The sequence below is a fragment of the Canis lupus genome, chromosome 15 (assembly GCF_011100685.1).
Source record: "Canis lupus familiaris isolate Mischka breed German Shepherd chromosome 15, alternate assembly UU_Cfam_GSD_1.0, whole genome shotgun sequence".
In the NCBI taxonomy this organism is placed as follows: Eukaryota; Metazoa; Chordata; class Mammalia; order Carnivora; family Canidae; genus Canis; species Canis lupus.
This window is the reverse complement of record NC_049236.1, coordinates 60281196-60303321: the sequence shown is the minus strand read 5'-3', so window position 1 is coordinate 60303321 and position 22126 is coordinate 60281196. Positions and strand designations below refer to the sequence as shown.

At 40.4% G+C, this 22126-nt stretch overlaps 1 protein-coding gene across 2 annotated transcripts in view; it reads left to right on the top strand.

Moving 5' to 3' along the window:
- Positions 1–22126, top strand: part of MARCHF1 (membrane associated ring-CH-type finger 1) — a 798496-nt gene that overhangs the window by 701343 nt on the left and 75027 nt on the right. Inside the window, exon 5 of one of the 2 annotated variants that reach the window (XM_038559139.1) lies at positions 11815–11894. In XM_038559139.1, the coding sequence (XP_038415067.1) occupies positions 11815–11894 (80 nt within the window). Of the gene's footprint in view, positions 1–11814; positions 11895–12626; positions 12863–22126 lie in introns of those variants that run through there. The other variant, XM_038559140.1, reaches the window with a different exon arrangement.

Sequence of the window (22126 nt, the reverse complement as noted above, 5' to 3'; positions counted from 1 at the left end):
TTTGTCTTGTGCTGTCTGTATCTGTGTATTATTAGCATTTACATATGCTGTTTAAGTTACCTTAAATTCATTCTTAAGCGAGCTTGGGAGATATACAGTCTTTTAATTATCCAGCACTTTTTTTTAACACAATTCCCTAAGCCTTTCCAAACCAATAAGCATTCTCATGCATATTTAAGTCCTGGAATTTATTTTACATTATATATTTGAATCTTGAAGCATATGTATTTATTCTGTTTACTGTATGCCTGAAATGCTTCATATTTCAGAAGATCCAGTTTAGAGCAATAACTAAACAAAATTTTGATTTTCTAAAATACTGTGAAATCATGGCTAGAATTCATAAAGTTTTAAAAACCACAGATACCCAGACTTGTCTGCACAACATATGGTATATATGAATATAAATATATTTTTGCTGTTTTCCCCTTCCTTCCCTCTTTTCTAATATTTTATTTTATTTTTATTTTTATTTACTCCTTTTATGACCTTCTCTTGCCTTTTTCTTTGCCATTATTTCTCCATTCCCAATTTTGCTCTCTTTCCTTATCTTTAACTTTCTCTTCATTTATTTTCCTTTCCTTCTTTATTTTGTCCTTTCCTGCTTATAACTGCACTCCTTTTATCATACTCTATAGCAGAAATTAATAACCTCTTTCCTTGAACATAGAAATATTCTTTGGTTCTATGGCCTCCAGCCTCTCTTTTGTCACCACAATTCATTTTTCACAATATTATCAAACTAAACCAAATTAAGATTATTTTAACTCAGACAAATAGAACAATAGACTGTGTCCTCTTTAAATCATTCAGTTCATTGAGTTTTGACATAAAACTCTGTCAAAATACAGAACATTTATATCAACCCCCCAAAGATTCTTTAGGCTTCTTCCTATGTAGGTCTTCCATCGATGCCCTCGGCAGCCACTAATCTGCTTTATGCCACTATAGATCAGTCTTCATTTTATAAATGACTTTGGACTATATGTAATCTTATACCTGGCTTCTTTGACTTAGCATAATTATTTTGCGATTGACTGATGTTGTTGCATATATTAGTAGTTTGTTCCTTTTTAAAGCTGAGTAGTATCCTAAGGTATTGACGAAGATTCGGACTGTTTATAATTTAGGCCTATTGTTGATAAAGCTGCTATAAACATTCACATGAAAGTCTTGGTGTGTTTGGACATATGACTTCATTTTTCTTGGGTAAATACATAGAAGTAGAATGACTGGGTCATGTGGTAGGTATATTTATTAGCTTTATGTGAAACCGCCAAGCGATTTTCCTTTTTGCCTTTTCCCCAGGAATGTACAAAAGTTTCCGTTGTTTTGCATCTTTGCCAGTACTTAATATTGTCAGTATTTTAAATTGTAACCATTCTAAGGGGCATGTAGTGATATGACTTCATTTTGCGTTTCACAGATGATTAGTGATTTGAAATATCCTTTCAAATGTATGTTTGAAATTAATATCTGTTTTAAGTGGCTGGTCAAATCATTATCATATTTTTCTTGGGTTTTTATTATTACAAAAGTTTAAGAATTCTTTATATATACAATTGTCTTTCCCAATATGTACCTCCATTTTCTCTTTCTTTCTAAAAGCAAGAGTTTTTAATTTATATGAAGTATAATTTACTAATAATTTATTTTATGATTTGTGCTTTTTGTATTTAATCTAGAAAATCTTGTCCTAGTTCGAGGTCACAAAGAGTTACTCCAATATTCTATTCTTGTGGTTGTGCAGTTTTAGCTTTTTGTTTTGAATAAATCATTTTAAGTGATTTTTAATATGTTATAGGGTAAGGATTGAGATTAATTTTTTTTCCTGTGGATGTTCATTTGTTCCAGCACCATTTCTTTGAGGTGTTCCAGCACCTCTCCTCATTGAATTACCTTGGCACGGTTGTCATAAATCAATTGATCATATTTGTGAGTCTATTTCTGCACTTCCTATTCTGTTCCGTTGATGAATTCGGATGTATTTTATAGTTTCGGTACTATTGTAAATGGATTTTTAAAATTTCATTTTAAAATAGACAAATCTTTTCTAAGGACACTTGTTCTCATCCTGATCTCCTAATCAGAACCTTCACTGATTACATATCAAATAATGTAGAACACTGCTCAAGCTAACATTGAAGTCCCATCATTGTCTAAAAATCTTCCTTTACAGATTTATCATTGACATCCAGCGTTTACAATAAAATTAATTACTCACTGCTCCAAAAGTATACTCCAAACTTGCATGAAAAGATCAAGGATAGGGTATAAGCATACAGTATATATGTAGATCGATGAATAGTAAAGGACCCTGATATAGAAGAAGGAGATTAAGCAAATTAGAGATTAAGCAAATTCTGTGTGGTTTCGGAGGGCAAAACTAGAATTATTGCTGGAAGCCACCAAGAAAGTTACTTCAATGTGATATCATGATGACACATAGTTAGATGGTATGATTCAAGAAATGCAAGGGGTGCTCTTAGGAGACCATGAATTCTGTTAGTGGCCAAATAGGGGCTGAATGACCCCCCCACTGGGAATGTTATAAATGGAATAATGGTGTCAGGTGGGGATTAGACTATGTGTCCTTTATAAAGCCCCCCCTAGCCCTGAGATTACCTAAATACATTCTCTAAATTTATTACTTCTTTAGGTCATTAAATATCATTTTCACAACCAAAAAGAATCTTTGAGCTTTGGGCCCATTTATGTTCCCTAGAGCCAGTTTAATATTTCATTATAGACTTAATTCTTCAACATGTTACTCATGAACCACTGCTGAAATGAGTGAAGGCTTTTTTTTAGAAAAGAAGTTTCTGCAGCAGCATTTCCCATCTGAAGTTCTAGAATCATTCTTCAGAAGGTATTATTAATGTATTACTAAATAAGAGAAGCCATTTGTAAATGATTGTGCTTGATTATTCTTTGTCACATCCATAAATTATATATTGGGTTCTCCTAGTGAAGTGGATCTAAACTGGTCAGGGCAGCAGGAGGCAACAGCTTTAGCATTTTTCAAAACAATAATTAATTTTCAAAATGCCAAGGCCAATTGGCAGTAGTTAACATTGCCCCCAGAGCATAATCGTGGCCTAGATGCCATAGAGACAAGTTGTCTTGTATTGCCTATAAATGGATTCTCAGAAAACCTAATTTGAAATTACTGCCTTTAATTATACTGCTGATATAAATAACTTTGATAAAATTAGTGCAGCTGGCCTCTTGTTTGTTTTTCCCACTTAAATGCACTGTACAATATAATCATCTGAAATAAACATCCATTACAAAGAATGCTTCATTTCAAAGAACATATTATTCTGCTCATCCAGCCAATTGTTATTTTTTCCTCCCCAGCCACATTTCAATCTTGCACCTATTAAAGGGATGAACAAATTACCAAGCTCTCATAATGTACCAACTAGTGAATTAAAACAATTCATTGCTGCTGAATAGGGCCATGCATTTAAAAGATTTTAATTCATTCGTATCCTCAATTACCGTGTTTTCTTTTTAAACAGACCCTGCCAGCTTAAAAATTGTTGAGAGACATACTCTTCTGTGCGATACAGTTATGTCACTTCCTAAATAGAAATCCCGATCTTTAAAAGAAAATGAAAGACACATCTCTCGTTCGATATGCTTTTTAACTCCAAAGTCCAAGGAAAGGGTCCCAAAAGTTATATCCAATGTTGGCCTCAATTCCTTTCTTTTGAAGGAGGCAACTGAATTGCCTCTTTTACAGAGAAGAATGGAACCCTTTCTTCCTGGTTCACTGTGATATGATTGTCATCTCTATCTCTACTGCAATCAGGACAGGATTTACCAAGGTCAATTCAACTTGGTCCAACTATTACCAACCTCGGTTCAGCTCAATTCAACTGTTGCCAAGCTCAATTCAACCCCACAGCTCTTGATTAGCTACCTGCTTCATATAAGGCACTATGGAGGTTTCCAAAATGAGTAAGACATGGCCTTTTTTCTCCATCTGGAAAAGAAGCAAAAAAAGATTAACTGTAGAACTCTGTGGCAGTTTGGAAATGGTTAGATGGGAACACAGATGATAAATGCTAGAGCGAGGGTGATACCGTAAAGAGAAGTTAAAAGAGCTGTTGGAGTTCGAAGGAGAATGGCTGTGCATAGAGCTGAGAAAATGAGGGAGGCCTCGAGGAAAATCCCACAGCTTCACTTTTGCTATTTTCTCTACAGAAAATGGCATAGAAATCAAAGTATGAGACATAGTCGGTAATATGATAAATATGGATATGATCATATGATAAATATGGATATGATTGTATTGACAGACAAATAAGCGAGGTTTTTCCCAGAATTCAGGAATTAAGAGGAGTGGCTGAGTTAAATACCAGAAAAATAAATGGGAGTCAAAACACAAAGGCCCCCAGATCCCAAACTGGCCTCTTGTATTTATTAAGTAGTGGGGAACCACTGAAACCTTCTCATAGGACAAAGGAAACACATGGGGTTATACCTTAGGAGGATAAACCTCGAAGCTCTGTGAGTATACAGATCAAAATCTAGAAAAATGAGAGGCAGTGAGAGCTGTGAGAATACTTTCCTCTCTCTAGACGATTAACTGCAACAGGCTGAGGAAAGGGCCAGGAGTGGAACTTCATCTTCTTACAATGAGACTCAGATTGGGCACCGGGTCTGTATCTAGAGGACGTGTAACTCAGAAGCATGGGAGGTAGTCCAGACCAGCAGGTGCAGGGACATCAGCCAGCCAGCTCATCTGATGATCGGGCCCGCCCTAAACCTCCAGTGTCTGACTTACGGAAGTAAGGCCCAAGGACAGGGACTTATTACGGGTAGCTTGTTCGGGAAGTGTTCCCTAGGCAGTGAGGGAGAAGGAAAGTGAGACAGAAAAAAAAAAAAAAAAAAAAAAAGGAGAAGGCAATCGAAGGGTGTAACAGAGAAGGCGCTCATGTGGCAACAAGGCTTGATTCCACCGGGATCTCCTTATGAAATATAAAGAATGTCCCCAAGGCTTGACACCTGGGACTGGGGACTGATGGCTCATCCTTCAGGCTCTGCTCCCTTTTGACAGAGAGCTACTTACGGGTAACGTCTCTGTACTTTGGGCTTGAGCTTATACACAGGCTTTGGCAAAGTATCCTCAGTTGGTAGCTGGCCAAACTGGACCTGCCAATCTCTTTCACTGAAGCTTCCAAGGCAGTTAACAAAGCCAAGCAACTGTATATCCTTAAAATTACCATTGGTCCTTACCCTACAAATTCCAGAGCTCCTGCATGCTTCCCTATCATCTGCACCTCAGCAAAGCCAGTAATTGTGATGCTACAGCTCACTAGGCATTATCACCACCGCACTTCGACCAGCAAAGAGTTCCCTGTGATGTTTGATGATGAGTGACCCGCCTCCTAAATTCTATCTGGTAGTATTTCTGCCACCAACCATCTCTCAGTCTAGGTTCCCCTCAAAGCAGTACTGATGACAGGACTTTTGGTGCAGGTGGCGTATTTCAGAAGTCATCCCAGGAATCATAAATGAGAAATTAGAAAACATTAGACAAGGTGAGCAAAAAGCCAATTTAAAAGTGCATTTTGAAGTCAGCTGTGGCTCTCATGGGACCCCTGAGAGATATCCAAAAGTGTCCTTCAGAATTTTCTACCTGAGGGATAGAATGGACAATTTCCCCACAAGCTTCTGACTCCCATTTTTTTTTACATTTGTTCCTAGAAGTATTATTTCCCTTGCATTGAGGCTCGTGCAGGGCCAAGTGGGTTTTTCCATGGTTTTAGGAGTAGATGGTAGAAGCTAGGTTGCACTCACTTGAGATGGGACATTCTCACCAAGAGTTCAGTTGGTGTTCACAAAGGAATTGTTCACTAGGGCTGCAGTTATCAGAGGTGGGCTGAGATGTGACACGGGGTACCAAAGGCAACTGCCTGAATCTGTTTCTCTATCTCCCAGGATGTCTACCTTTGACAAGGTAGACTGGGTACCATGATGGATCCTCAACTCCTTCACAGAATGGTGTCCATTTATTCCCCCAAGAGACATTCTTTCCTCTCAAAATCAGCCTATCATCCCTTGCTCCCAGGGTTCAATCTTGACTGCTGCCCAAGCTTTTCTTGAGTCTGATGGATATCAGTGGGAATGGGTGGCGTTTAAGAAGAGGAAATGACGTGAGCTGGTACTTCAAAACAAATCCCCTGCTGTGCCCTCCCTGCTGACAATCGCTGTTCCATCTTTGTTTTCAACTGTCTATTCCAGTAGGACATGTAGGCTGGCACAGCTTGGCCTCTGCAGACCAGTGGGGCTCTACTTGCTGGCCTTCTAGGGCCTTCCAAGGCAAGATGGATTCTGCACCATTAGCTTTAGCTTCTCTTTTAGACCTCTCAAACAATCTAGCCTTAGGGTTAGCCTAAGTCTAACCCCTAATGGTGTGAATTGCCAAAGGTAGTCTTGGCTTTTCTTTCTTTGGAAGGATTTTCAGTTCCTCCCAAAACTTGATGTGCCAAAAGGAGCATTAGGACAACCTTAAGTGCTACTCTTTTCCTTTTGTCTGGCCTGCATCTTTCTTTAATGCACTATTTCTAATCCATAAGATTATAGACGCAACTTCAAGATTGCTTTCTTCTACATCTAGATTTTGTAATCAGCCAATGGTACAGCATCTTAGGTATCCCACATGGCCCTCAGGATGAAGTGTGGTAAATTTTGCACAATACAAGGGGAAAAAACATGTGACTTTCTAAAAGTAATCTCATTCTCTGTATCTTCTTCTTGAGTTCTCTTTATGACTGATATGGGAAATGTTTGATTTTTTTTTTTTTCAAAGAAAGCTCGCAGTCTCTCCCAGTTCCAAACTTCAACACATCCAGTCTTTCAAGGTTTCTTCCCATTATCCCTTAAATTTTTAGAATACACTAAGGCACATTCGTTTCTTTAGAGTTCTCTACTGCAGGTTTTTACCAGATTTATTGCTAAGACACCAAGACCTAGTGACAGGCTCTGACCTTCCATTCCACTTGAGTTTTCATTGTCATTGCCAGGCCTTTTGCCCGATGGTCTTTTCTGTGGCCCCTCTGTTACAAAGTCACATTGACTTGAACTCTTGTTGACCCTTGCTTACTTCCCCAGGCTAGCAATCTCAATTATCTCTCACACACTTGGGAAAACACAAGGAAACATATGGATTTCCTCACTGTACCCCAGTCTGGAAGAGTAGGAAAACTGGTACAGGTCCATCTGCCTCTGTCACTTCCACCCAACCATGTAGGTGCTATATTAGGCACCTCTCTTGCTCATTAAAAAGCTAATCTGAAAGACATTGTAGTCTTTCCAGGGAAAGGAAGAACAAACATCAGTCTCTTTGTTTTCCCACAACCATCTCCTGGTGAGTCTTGCATATATCCTGTCCTGCCTCCACCTGTTCTCCCCAAACCATGTTCAACCCAGGATGGATAAATGGCGAAGTCTCTCAGGAATTTCATCCTTCATTCTTCTCTCCCTCTCCTGTTCTTCAACAGCAGGTAATAGTGAGCAGATAGTAATTTCTCTTCCTGTAAACTATAGATTTAAAGTCAAACCCTTTACCTCTCTACACTATCGGTTGTAGTAAAACTATGCCCAGAAGTCCAAGATCTTTTCTACATGTATAAACATGAGATTTGAGAATTTCAAAAACACTTTTCTCTCTCAAAAAAAAAAAAAAATCAAGGGATCCCTGGGTGGCGCAGCGGTTTGGCGCCTGCCTTTGGCCCAGGCAATCCTGGAGACCCGGGATCGAATCCCACATCGGGCTCCCGGTGCATGGAGCCTGCTTCTCCCTCTGCCTGTGTCTCTGCCTCTCTCTCTCTCTCTCTCTCTCTCTCTCTCTCTCTGACTATCATGAATAAATAAATAAAATCTTTTTAAAAAAATCAAGCTTTCAGGAATATTATCACTGGAGTCTCAGGAAAAAAAATATCTAGTATGAAATTAGAAGTAAAATTGTATCCCCTTTGACCTAAGCCAGTGGTTCTTAACTTTGGCTGCACATTGTGTCACTGTGGCACCTTTTAAAAATACTGACGGTCAGGTCCTGTACCCCTGAGGCCCATTCCTCAAAAGATTCTGGAATCCAGCCAGGTTAGAGAAATTTATTTGAAAACTTCCCCAGTGATTCTAATTTTTAGCCAGGATTGAGAATCACTGACCTTCTGTCTGAGTGAGAGGATACTGTTGAATCCACTGTGGGGAGAAAACATGATTTGCTGGGAATGAATAAAAAGAATTCTAACATTCTTTGATTATAACTCTTGTACATTCCACAAAGCAATTATCTGGTCAGTGATTTCATGTTACCATCATAAAAATTATTTTACGTGGATACCATATTGAGTACATATAACTGAAGGATCAAAGTGGAATTCAAAGAAGCTAAATAAGAAATCACTTTATCACGTAAATATTAGATGAAAAAAATACCAATCCTGATTTTTGATATTAACCGTTGTCATATATGATATCATCATTAATATGATTAGAAAGTTGGGGCGCTGGGGTGGCTCAGCCAGTTGAGTGTTCCACTCTTGGTTTTGGCTCAGGTCATGACCTCGGCTCGTGAGATCAAGCCCCTACATCAGGCTCCACACTCAGCACAAAGTCTGCTTGAGATTTTCTCTACCTCTCCCCCTACCCCTCCTCACCTCTCTCTCTCTTTCTCGAATAAATAAATAAATCTTTAAAAAAATTATTTTTCCTTTTACTAAAATTAAAATTTTAAATTATAAAAGTATATAACCCGAAAAATAAAGGTTCTCATAATCCCACCTCACAAAGTTAATCGCTGCTAATGGTTGGATGTACACCCCTCCAAGTGTGTCCTATTCATATGATAGCATACATCATGAAAGCATTTACCCAAATGAGATCATACTATATACAGTTTTGAAGCTTAACTTTTCACCTAAAAATATATTCTACACGTGTGTGTGTGTGTGTGTGTGCATGTATGTGGTGTATCTCATTTCTTAAAATGGCTTATGTACTTCAGTGTTAATAACAAACATTTGAGTTGTTTCCAAACTCTTTGCTATTGCAAACAATACTACAATGAAATTCTTGTCCTAACGAACATACCTTTGGGCAATTTTGCAGGTGTTTTCATAAAATTGATTCCTGTGAATAGAATTTCTGACTTGAATACCATAGACATTTTCTACCTTGATAAAGGTTACCAAATTTCCCTCCAAATAAGTTGTGCCGATTTACAATTACTTCAACAATATATGTCAGTGCTTAGTGTCCCCCACCTTGACTATAGTAGGTATGAATCAATTTCTTAATGTGCTTCCCGAGCACCAAACTGAATATGTATAAACTAATACTGGATGTGAGCTGTTTGAAGATTCTTGATGAACAATAAGGATGATTTCTATTTCCTTCAAAATACTTAAGGGTTATAGACATAAATGCTATTTGATTCAGTCTCGTGGTGGACCAAAAAATCCTCCAAAGGGAAGCTGCATGTTTTTCAATGTTCTGTGTTGTTACTCATTGACAAATCACATTCTTGTTGTAGAAGGTACATTTGCTTAAACCTGAGAGACTATAAATTTTTTTATTATGATTATGCCTGTTTCAACATCCTTTCCCTGTACAGCTTCATAGGATTGACTTCGATGTGTTGTTAAGTAGCCATGGGTATCCATGATGATACTCAACATATTTTGGTTCACATCATCAGTGATTTGAGGTCTTCATCGCTTTTTTTAAAAAAAAATGAGTAGTAAACTTCACTTTATTCAGTGGCTGCTGCATGCAGAGCTCCCTACTAACCTCAGTGATTGTATGTGGGATGAGTGGTGCCCAATCTAATAAAACTTACTGTTTACTGCATAGAGCACAGAAATGCTTATATTTTATAAAAAATGACTATATACCTACCTGTTCAGTGGATACAGAAATGAAGTTAATCTGAATTAAAAATTTGAAATAAATGAGTTTTGATAGAAATATTGAAGGATATAATCAAACATGGACTGGTGGGATCCCTGGGTGGCGCAGCGGTTTGGCGCCTGCCTTTGGCCCAGGGCGCGATCCTGGAGACCCGGGATCGAATCCCACGTCAGGCTCCCGGTGCATGGAGCCTGCTTCTCCCTCTGCCTGTGTCTCTGCCTCTCTCTCTCACTGTGTGCCTATCATAAATAAATAAAAAAAAAAACAAATTAAAACAAACAAACAAACAAACATGGACTGGTGTTCAAAGATGACATTCAAAAAAAAAAAAAAAACAAAGATGACATTCAAATATTTTAAAAATGCAGTGTTCATGGATTGATAGGGAAGCCTCTGATAATTCTAAGTCAGAAGTGTGCAGATGTAAATTAGTCCGTTGGAGCATGCTGAGAACTTCCCTTTTGGCTCCCTGTGTCCTCTGCCTAGAATATTTTTAATCTCTTCTTTAATAACTCTAGCTTGCCTTTTAGATTAACTTAGATCTCATCTCCTATATTAGTTTCCTATGGCTGTTGTGACAAATCACCACAAACTTGTTGAATTAAAACAGCACTTTATTATCTTGTGGTTTTAGAGGTCAGAGGTCAAACATGAGGTCACTGAGCCAAAATCGAGGTATCAACAGGACTGCATTCCTTCTGGAGGGTCTAGGGAAGACCCTAGCCTTATCCAGCTTCTAGAAGCCACCTGTGTACGTCCTTGGTCAGGGACCCCCTTTAGTCTCCTCCTGTGTAAAGAAGTATATTACCAGGTGGCTAAGAGAACAGATGAAAGAGAAAGATTCCTCATTCCAAACCTCTGCTCCAGCACCTACTCATAAGAAGCAGCACCAACTTCTCAGTTTCCTTATTGAAAACATGAAAATAATTACAGCATTTAACACACTCGCTTCTCGTGAAGATTAATGAACAGACAAATGAAAATTCACTGACAGTGCTTGGCACATACTATTCACTCCAAACAGTTACTATTTCCCACTCGTGAGATTACTGTAAGGATTTAAGAGGCAGTTGATAAGGCCACAGCACAATGCCGGGCACGCAGCCAATTCTCAGTACGTTCTAGCTTTTGATTTATCACCATCATCTGTAGCAAATACAACAGGCCAAAGAAGTCAAACTCCGTGAAGAAAATGCTGCGTTTCAAAGGCAGGAGTTCGGTGAGATGTGCTCAACTCTGTGCTAACAATCTGAATTGGTTCAGGTTCTGTTATTGTCGAGCTCAGTGTGATCACAAGGTTAAAAGGTACGAAAGGTCAATAACGTTGTGATGGATGGATTTTATTAGTTTCAGTGATGAAATAATAATAGCAATAACTGTAGGCTTTTAAATAGTGCAAAACGTTTTCAAATACATGATCTCCTATGGCCTTGCTGTGACTTCATGTTAATTCCAGGCAGTCTCTAGCAGTCTAATGGCTACTTGATTATTTAGGCTTCCCAGATTATTAGCATTCTTGGCGGACCACAGCCTTTATATTCTTCGTATTATGAAATATTCAAGTGTCACCCATTGTTTCCAAGGCAAATGAGCCATTCCACTTAGATGTTTACAGTAAATAGAACAGAAACTTGTGGAATCATCTTCCTCTCTCATAAATGTAGCAACAGCTAAGTGGTACAGCATTTCAGCTGTTCCAAGTTCCTCAAACAAGTTTTACTTTTGCAAAACGAACCCTCCAACTTCCTATATGTTGTGAGCTGCCTTGTGAGCAACATGACCGGCAGCCACGTTTGCTGTAATTTTTTAAATATGTGGAAAAAAAGCAAGATATCGACCATGTATTACCTTAACCAAGATGCCAAATTATCTAACTTGTTTCTCCAGGCGAGCAGCCCAACAACAGGGACAGCTCCCAGGAGCCAGTCAAGGTTGTCCGTCTGTCCATCCACTCAAGACATCTGCAGGTAAGTGCTCAGCAAATGATCCTATTTAATATTGTTCAGACCGATGTTTCGTATTCCTCTTGTATATCCCTAGACTGTGGCTCTTGCTTCTGCCTTACATTATCCATGGACAATTTATACTGGCTTAATTTTTCCCTGTTTAGTGCATTTTCTTCATTTGATCTTTATTTACCAACTTCTGGTCCATGCTGTCATTTTCATCATTCTCTCTCTCTGTTTTCCCATGGCTCTCCTCTCCATTCCCATCTCCCATCCTTTGCCTGCTGCTTTGTCTAGATCTGCCATCTTGCATGACATGTCAGAAGATGCATTTGAGCAATGCACCCCTGTCATGGGGCTGAGCCCTGCTAGGAGGGAGTCTGGTAAGAAATCAGTAAAACAGAGGACCTAGGAGGAGGAGGAGGGCCTCTGAGAGATACGAGCATGCAGAAGCACAAATAAGAGGGAGAAGAAAGGATTTTCACCTCCAAATCACAAGCCCCAGGGGGAGCGAGCGCTACACAGATTCTTCAGATTCATCTTCCACAGACGAGACTCACTGGATTCAGGCAAAGAGAAGAGCCCAAGTTCAATTCCGACGGTCGCGAAGAAGAAGGAGAAATAGCCACAAGCCATGTGGAAACGCGGATGCGTCCTGTGCTCCTAATGGAATGGCCCTGGTAGATGTGCAACCCGAAGGTAAAAAGCAACAGGAGCTGACTGAATGCGAGAGCTGCTCCTTAAAGCTCTGCAGAGGAAAAGGCACAAGGTACCAGGAATGCAGTCTTTCCCTGCCAACAGGAGCCTTCGAGATGAAGAGAGCCTCAAGGCAGCGCGAGGAAGGCAAATACCAGCCCAGGGATCTGCAGCCCTCGCACCGCCTTGGCCACTATGAAACGATCCAGAAAAGACTTTCAGAAGCAGATTCCAGCACTGATATATTGGCAGGAGCAGAAGGTGGCAAGTATGCGGATGCTGCTGGGTTCCAGGTGAATAATTCTGTGCAGAAGCCTCCTGCCACCTACCATGACGGGTCTGATAATTTAAGAATATGCAGGTCAGTCACTGTAGAGAAAGGCCTGGGGCCGTCCACATGCATTTCTGCCCGCTGTGAGTTAGGCGTGCGTTTGACACCTGCCCTCGAAACACAGCATTTATTCATACTATTGCTTGTCTGATTGGATGGGAGGTGATAAAACAAGGACAGGTGCGTAGGAGAAGAAATAACAGGGGAGCATCCATGGGTTTGCAAGCCGTTCCAGAAAAGAATTCGATTTCCTCTTCACCCTTCCCATTAATTGGATAACGATTTATCCTGGTAAATGGACTGACAGACCAGTTGGGTCCGGTACCTGTTCTAGTTTTAAGACAAGACCAGTGGAGGAAATATGAGTAAGAGTGTAGGAAACCTTGGATCCTTTCATGCAAATTTGGTGAACTTTAGCATCCTGATAGAAAGATATTCAAGGCTTGGGTTTTTTAAGGTCAGATTTTATATCAGAAAAAAAATCTTCTCTGCAGTTAGTGCTAATTTGTTCTCCAATTGTCTGACTCAGCAGGGTAATTCAAGACTGAAAGGACACAGACACAGGTCATGGACATATCAGTGGGGTTGCTGGAGCCTTCAGGGAAGGAGAACACATTAACTTTAGTGATAATCGCGTCCTAAAAGGTTTCAACGTGTAGGCATTTCATAGCTGTGAGACTCCTTGCAATTTTTTCCCAACCGTATGCACTTTCAAAATAACATAAAGGGAATAGGAATTATATGACTGTCCATGCTGGTGGGCACAAGGCAGATTTTTATTTTATTTTATTTTATTTTATTTTATTTTATTTTATTTTATTTTTTAAGGTAGATAATTTTAAACAAAACAAATACTTTTACGCTTTCATGTCACACCCTAGTCATTCAAGTTGGTCAAGTGCAGTTTTGTCGCATAATGTTTGGTTGTTTGGGGCTCGTCTTCTGAAAGTTAAAGTTACTTTATAAACGTGTGTGTGTGTCTCATGCAAATCACTTGACCCAGAAAATGCTGCCCCTATCCATTCAAGACAGGACAAGGAAGTTTAAGGTCTGGATGTAAACAATTTTATAATGGTTTGCTTATCTGCAAGTTTTATAAGATTTTTATAAAATGTTCATTCCTTTATTCATTTAAGCACCTGTTCTGCATCAATTCTGGGCACTGAAAATACTGCAGTGCAGGGGATTTGTAGTGTCTGACCTGTTTCTTAGAGCTCACAGTCTAAGGGGGAACACAGAACCAAAACAAACTATTTCACAGTTGATATATAATCACAGCCATGATAAGGAATATGAAAGCTCAGAAAATGGAAGCTTCACCTATTTTGAGAGATCAAAGAAGAACTCTCTTAGAGAGGTGACAAACGGAGACTCGTAGAATGACAGGAATTGATCAAGGAAAGAAACAGGGAAGACCATTCAGGCCAAAAGCGTCAGTGCACCAGGCCAGGAGGAGCAACATGTCTCAGTCCAGGGAGCTGAGAGTGGGCTCCTGTGGCCAGGGTGCGATGAATGAGGGGAGAAGGTGGCGGAGAGGAGGGGGGAAAGGCCACGTAAAACCTGCTCAGAGATCTCAAAAAAGGGACACCGTTTGTTTACGTATTAATGTAAGTTTCTTATGATCTTTTGAATATGATTTAAGTGTGATTTTGCTGAAATGTTCGGCTCTGGGACAAAACACAATTTCCACTCTAAACTAAGAGCTCCCCACTCGCGGCCATCTGTTGTCATTCCCTGAATCTACTTCCAACATAATTTAATGAAAGAAGCTAGTTGTAGGCTTAATGGTAATTGGAGAAAAAAGTAATGCTTGCAATTAAAGTCGTGTCTGATTCTCCTAACTTAAAAACGCTGCTCGGAAGGAACATTTTCAAAGACAGGATATTTAACTTAGACTTCTATTAATGAAAGTAAGATCGATGGGCCTATACTTATTATTTCTTGCTGTGGGTTATCATCAGAATATACCCACTAAGCAAATACGGGGACTGCATATTATACTAGTGCTCAGGGCAAAAAGCAACAAAAAACTTGATTCTTCCCTTAAGTGGCCTGTTACCTAGGGGGAGAAATTGCACGCACACCTGAAAAGATACAAATTAGATAGCATAGGGTGAATTAAAAAAAAAAAAAAAAAGGAATACTGCAGAAATTTTAAGACAGAAAAATTTCTGAGAGCTGGAACAATCCAGAAACCCCATTAAGAAGTGGGATTGGGACTAAGAAGAGTAGAGTTGGATTGACAGAGAGGCATGCTGGGCATTGCAGGCACTCCAGGCAGGGGAAATACCAGGAGCCCAGACAGAGATGAGGGAATGACACTGAAGAACTTTGTGTGAGCTTAAATGATGAGGTTGGAAAGTTCACATAGGTTACAAGTTTGGTTTTTGGATTTTTTTTTAGTGTTTTTAAAAGATTTTATTTATTTGTTTGAGAGAGACATTGCACGTGAGCCAGGAGGGGAGGGCCAGAGGGCAAGGGCGAAGCAGACCCCCCTCCCCATGAGCCTGGAGCCCAACTCAGACTCAGATCCCAGAACCCTGAGATCATGACCTGAGCCAAAGACAGACGCTTACCCCACTAAGCCACCCAGGTGCCCCTAAAAAAACTTTCTAAAAAAGACTTTGTAAAGAAAACATGCATATCTTTCCAAAGAGTTTAACTGTGTTCAGGACATCTTTGTTTCTCAAAGATGCCTCGATGAGCCCCTTTTGGTACCTAACAGGCTGCCCTAGAAGCTGAGAAGAGATCAAGGGGATTGTGCTTCCTTTAGCCCATCTTCAGTCAGAGAAGCTTCCCGATTACCTCTTGCATATAATGGAGTTCCATCTACTATCCCTTTAGGAAGAAAAGATTTCGCTGCAACAAAGAATACAGAGCAGCCTTGGCTAAATACAGTAGGCCTGACGGTGACTGTCGTAGACAGAAGAATAACACAGACAGTCGCAGTGGCCCTGGGGCTGCTTTGGGAAAGGAACCTAGATTTCAGAGAACAAGTTGCAATAAGGTGGAATGTGTCCTGCTTCGAGGTAAGTGGGATTAGGATGAGAAAGGGTAAGGGAAGGGAGGAGAAGCATTCCACCCCCCCTCCCCCGCGACCGGAAGCAATCTTGGTGCTTGCATTGGTGAGAGCATAAGACAAGGGGGTCCAGGGTGACTCCAAACCTTGGAACTCGGGGGACAGTAAATGTCGCTGTCACTGACAAAGGCAGAAGAGGGCAGGGGAGGCGGTTTGGGGAAGACACGATGAGTTCAATTACGGGCAGGCCGTGTGTGGTGGCAGTGGCCTTGCAGGGTCAGCTGTCCCGCACGCGGTATGAGACGTGTCACCGAAAGGCAGGGGAGCAGCCACAGCCGGTGCTGTGTAATTTTGCAAGCATTAGTGAACTAGACACAGACGGACACTAAACAATCGCGTATTTGCAATTGTTATTAACGTGACGCCTTGGCCCGGGGCAGCAGCCCAAAGACACTGATGATGGGAATCTTCTCGAAGCCAGGGAGATGGGGTCATTCTCAGGCAGCTGACCATGGTGACTGGGGAGGGAGCGAAATCTCTAAATGAGACGGTGCAGAGGAGAAAGGCCTTCGGAGGGACACAGCCTCGGCCCGGGGTCCCCCGTGAGAGAAGCAGCAGCTGCCTGTGAACTTGCACGCCTGCTGGTGGGACACGCGCGGGCAGAGCCAGCCTCGGCCGCGACCACAAAGCAGAAGCTCCGGAGCCCTTCCTCCTTTGCTGTTCCTGCCATTTGCTCCCAAGTGGGCACCGTACCTGCTTTCCCACCCTCACCAAAGCCTTCTTCAGAGAAGGTTTCTCTCATTACGACGCACAGGAGACTGAAGTCATCGTGCTGTCTCTTCTCTTCCCCAGACTAACTCTTAGTCATTCTTTCTTGGATGAAATGCAGTCTCCTTGGGGACCCCTTCATGATGCTCACCACTCAAGCCTCCCGGGAATCACTCCCGTAGCATAATGTTTCATTGCCGACACGCAGGTATTTTTGTGATTGACCGTTTCAGATTTTTTTCCTGGTGTCCACAGTGCCTAGAACAGGGCCTGGCAGATAGAATGTACTCAACATACCATTTTTGAATGAGCAGATTTAGGGAAAATGAGTTTTTCTAAGGGAATTATTCTTACCATGTGAAATCGATGTGAAAGCACTAAGTGACCGGTGTGACCTCACCTGCCAGGGAACCAACGTACAAACTCTACATCAGCAGAGCTCAGGCCTTAGTGGACGTTAGCATAGACCACAAGGCTTGTTAAAGCACGGGTTAGTGGACCCACCCAGGGTTTCCTGATCCCATTCTCTAGGGCTGAGTCCATGAATTTGCATTTCTAAAGTGTTCGCAGGAGATAGAGATGTTGCTGATGTAAGGGGCCGCATTTTGAGAACCACTACTCTGTGCTACATTTCTCCTGGGCCTTAAGTGGAACAAAAGCACAAATAATTGAAAGGATGAGTTTGGGGGGCACCTTGGTGGTGCAGTCAGTTGGGCGTCCGACTCTTGGATTCTGGTCGTGACCTCAGGGTGGTGAGATGGAGTCCCCGCATTGGACTCTGCGCTCAGCACGGAGTCTGCTTAAGACCCTCTCCCTCTGTCCCTCCCCCTGCCCATGTATTCATGCTTTCCTCTCTCTCTCTCTCTCTCTCATAAATAAATAAATAAATAAATAAATAAATAAATAAATAAATAAATAAATAAGAAAAGATGACTCTGGGAAGCATAATTACCATTTTCTGTCGTAGTCTATTGAGTGCTGACACAAAGCAAAGTTAGGTTACTGTCTTGTAGCTCGTCGCACTGCTGTACCAGTAAGTGCTGCTCATCTGGCTTAAACCATAGACTGACAAAGCCCCGACTCTACCAGGAACTCCCATGTCATGGTTTGCCTATTGTGTCTGTTCGAACCCACTTCCTCATCACAACTACCCCCATTTCTGACAGAGTTCACAAATACCCTGAATTTCCAGTTTGGGGCTGTTTTTTCTTCTGCAGTGGTTATGTCCAATCTCTAACCAGATCTCATCGTTTGTTTTGCTTTTGATCTGTGCCCTCTGTCTCATTGTTAATGTCCCATTTTGATCGTTCCCTACACTCCCCTTCTTTCTCCACATCCGCCCTGTACCCTAGTACCTGCTTTGGTCAGGACTCTTCTATCGGGTTAAATTTGACTGAAACCAATTCAAACGAGCTTAAACAAGAAGGGGATGAGTTGGCCGCAGACATAGGAAATCCAGGTATACAGATGGCCTCAGAGACTGCAGAGATTCAAACAATGTGGTTCTCTCTCCTCTCTGTGTGTTCTCACTTTCTTCAACTGCAGGCAAGCTTCCTCTGTACAGCAGAGGGAAGAGACAGTGTGGGCAGAGATAGCTTTAGGCTTACATTTTACCAGTCATGACTTAACAGAAAAGAGAAATGTTCTCTTTGAGCAGTTACACATGCATTTCCAGGGATGGAATAGAATTAGCCTGCCCTAGGTCACAACCTTGGGCTAATCATGGTCTCCGGGGGGGCATTGGGCAGGATGCCTGGACCAAGCAAGTCCTTTGGTGGGAAGGCTGGTTTTAAATGTGACTGTTGGCAACCCCTCCAGAACCCACTTTTCTTTGGGGAAAAGACATTTCAGTAACAAAAAGAATAGCATCAGTCCCAGACAAAGTGGGACAAGAATTCTAAGCTGGAAAAAATAAACAAAGCAGTAGCGCTGAACTACCATCCAGAGCAGCTCTCCCCCTTCCCAATGTCTTTCTCCTCCTCTCCAAGTGCCCACACTGAGATATGCTTTAACATTCATCTCGTTTTTATCCTCTTCATAAAGCTTTTTTCCAAAACTATCCTGGTGCACAGTGATCTTTTTTTCCGGATTCCCATAAGTTTTTGTAGTCGGTAGCACTTCCTTACAATTTGCTTATTTTCTAGCAGCTTCATGTGTGTTACTTCTCTGTTTCTTATAGACTAAGCTCCTTGAAGTACGAATTATGTCTTATCCCTATTTGATGCTCTCCACAGTACTCAGAATAATTCTAACATGTAGCAGTTGTCCAAAAAGAATTCTTGGAATGGCTTCAAAATTAGAAGTTGCTAAAAGAGTAGATGCAAAACCATGGGGGAGAAGAATGGGAATTGGGTGGCACAGGGTAATTCCACCAATGGTTTATTTAAAAGAGGAAGAGCCCAAAAGTAACTAACTCCTTATGATGTTCTAGCCTAGTCTGGGTTGGACAGTGAGTTTGAAGGTATACTTTATATTGTTTTGCCATAACTTTCTTTATGCACAGTCTCATTTTTTTAAGAAAAGTTTTGGAGGAAAATGAGAAAATGGTAACAATTATCTGTTTTTTGACTTAATTCTTAAATTGCCATAACTTTATACCAGGTGTGGGGAAATGGGAAGAGAACATTTCTAAAACTCAAAATGTTCATAGCAGAAAACCACTTTCCAAGAGCAACACAATCATGCTTTTTGACAAAGCACTAGCATTTGTAAGATTGATTTAGATAATTTTTTAATAATAGGCCTGAGGTCCTAAGAGAATTATGTTTAAGACGGATCCTTCTTATCCTTGTCATCGGATCTTTGTAGTCATTTATTCATTCATTCACACAGTGAACAACTATTTATCGGAAATTTACTTTGTATCAAAGAGTGTTCTAGAAGCTGGAAATACAGTGGGAAATACAGCAATGGCCCCATCCCTCATTAACTTATATTCCACTTGTTAAAACAAATAATTAAACAAGCAAATGTAAGAAAAAAAAATCCATGAATGAAGCTGAAGGAACACATTGCATCTCATAGAACAAAGCAGGTTTCCCTGAGAAACTAATAATTGAGAAGAAATCCAAAGGAGAGAGCAGAGAGAAAGGACAACCTGTTCCAGGAAAAGGATATGGCATCGGTAAATACCCAGAGATGAGTGAGATCGGGCATAAAAAGATTTGAGTGTGGCCTCACAGCAAGTAGGAGGAGGGGAATGGTAGTCAACCATGGAGTTCTTTACCAACCACAGTTAGGAGTTTGGACTGTGTTTTAAAGTCAAGGGTAAATTTCTGTATGCTTTTAAGGAAAAAGAATGACGCTATCTCCTGAGTACTCCGGAAGACCACTCAAGCTGCTTTTGGAAAACAGATTGGAGAGGCCAAGACTGAAGGAAAAGGAAACCAATTAGAAAGACACAGCTGCCCCAGAGCTGGTGGTGGCTGTGAGAATAAGAAAAGTAGACAGTGGGGCACCTGGGTGGCTCATTCCGTTAAGCTTCCTACTCTTGGGTTTGGCTCAGGTCAAGATCTCATGGGTCCTGGGATGGCATCTCATGTGGGGCTCCATGCTCTATGGGGAATCTTCTTGAAGATTCTCTCTCTGCACCCCAGCCCCCCGCCTTCCTGCTCTCCTGCGCTCATGCACTCTTTCTCTCACTCAAATAAATAAATAAATCTTTTTTTAAATAGTAGCTAAAAAAAAGAAGTAGATGGATTTTTAAAGTATTATGAAAGTAAACAAATCAAACAGGATTTGACGATAACTTTTACATATGTATCTGATTTCAAGTTTCTGATTTAGAAATCTGGGTAAAATTTCAGATCACAACAAATAATTTTTCAGTGGGACATACACATACTAAAAAAAGTATTTATTGTTTATCTGAAATTCAAATTTAACTGGGTATCCCTTATATTTTTGCTAAGTGTGGCAGTGCTAAGCACAGCAAGGTGGAAAAGCATTGTTAGAAGTCCTGTTGAGGTCCATAACTATGAGTTCATGTGGCCACAGATGGTAGGAAGCGTAACTTAGTTCTGCAGTACGTCATAAAGAAGGCAATTGAACTTGGACCTAAGGGAGTGGCATCATGAAACATCTAGATTTCACACTTAGCACAGCTTTATATATGTTTCTCCATATATCTCTAGATATATTTGAAATTTAAAAACTGAGATAATATGCTCTACAAATAAGATTTTTAAAGTAAAATAACATTTCAGTTAGTTGGTTTGCTCTCCATATTTATTTAGAGGGAAAAAAAATACTTCTTTTTACCTTAACACTTTAGATAAGTATTACAGCAACGGGAAGACTGGGTTCGTAGATTCCTAGATCATCTAGTTCACTCTCCAGTCTGATCTTTGAAGACCCTTGGAACATCAGCACACACCATCATCTTTTTCTCCCTTGGACATTCAGTTTCCTGGGACAGTCTCTTTTTAATATCTCTAATTGTGAAAACATTCTTTCTAGGCCTGTGTCCTTCTATTTTCTACCTATTAGTCCTAGATTTATATTCACTCAGTAACGGATTTTTTAAAAATTTTTACGGTATTCTGCTAATTCCTTCTGTTACTTTTTCTGTACAAAGATGAGACTGATATTCTATTGTCAAAGTCCATTCCATGAGCAAAAGATCAGCTGCGCAGAGTTTTCAGTATTCAGGTGAGAAAGGTCTCCTAATAAGAATCATTTATTTCCAAGAGGTGACAGACTCTTAAGAAAGTTCATAAATTTATTCTTTTCCTTAGGCTTTGCCTTTGTTTTGCTGAGTCTTATAGGAAGTAATAATCATCTTTCTCCTGTTCATTTTAATAACAGCTGAGTTGGTAGGAAATATGGATATGAACACCGTTGGTAACCTGTCATGGGTGAATTAGTTGGGATTACTCAACGTAGAGTCACAGGGTCTCACTTTCAAGTCTTGCTTTCTCTCTACTGGGAGGCGTCAAACTTGGAAAAGATAAAATGGCTCTTTCTTTGTCTATGTGATCGAAAAATGAGAAAAATGCGAATATATGCATTACTAATATGATAGTGTTGTAGACCTAATTTCTTTCTTTGAAATGAATAATTACGTTTATTGCAGTCCTCAGCAAAAGTTCAGATTATACACTATGCTCTTTATTCTATGGAGTAAAGGGTTCTTCAACAAAGAAAATCTTAACTAGCACCACATTCTAATGTTATCAGTGTATAGTGTGATTTCACATAGTCTTTCAGCATTTATCCAAGTAATTCATATTTTCAATGAACAAATGTGATGAACTAAGGCACTGATAGTTATACACACACATGACATTTATGAGAAAATAACTTGAAAGGCTTACAAAAATGGCATTTTATAGCTTTTTTTAAACCTATATCTTCCAAAGACATGCCTTGTTCTTAGCAAGGCTTTTTGTCTTCATTGTTCTCGATTTGGGGGATAATCTGTCCAGGAGTAGAATGACA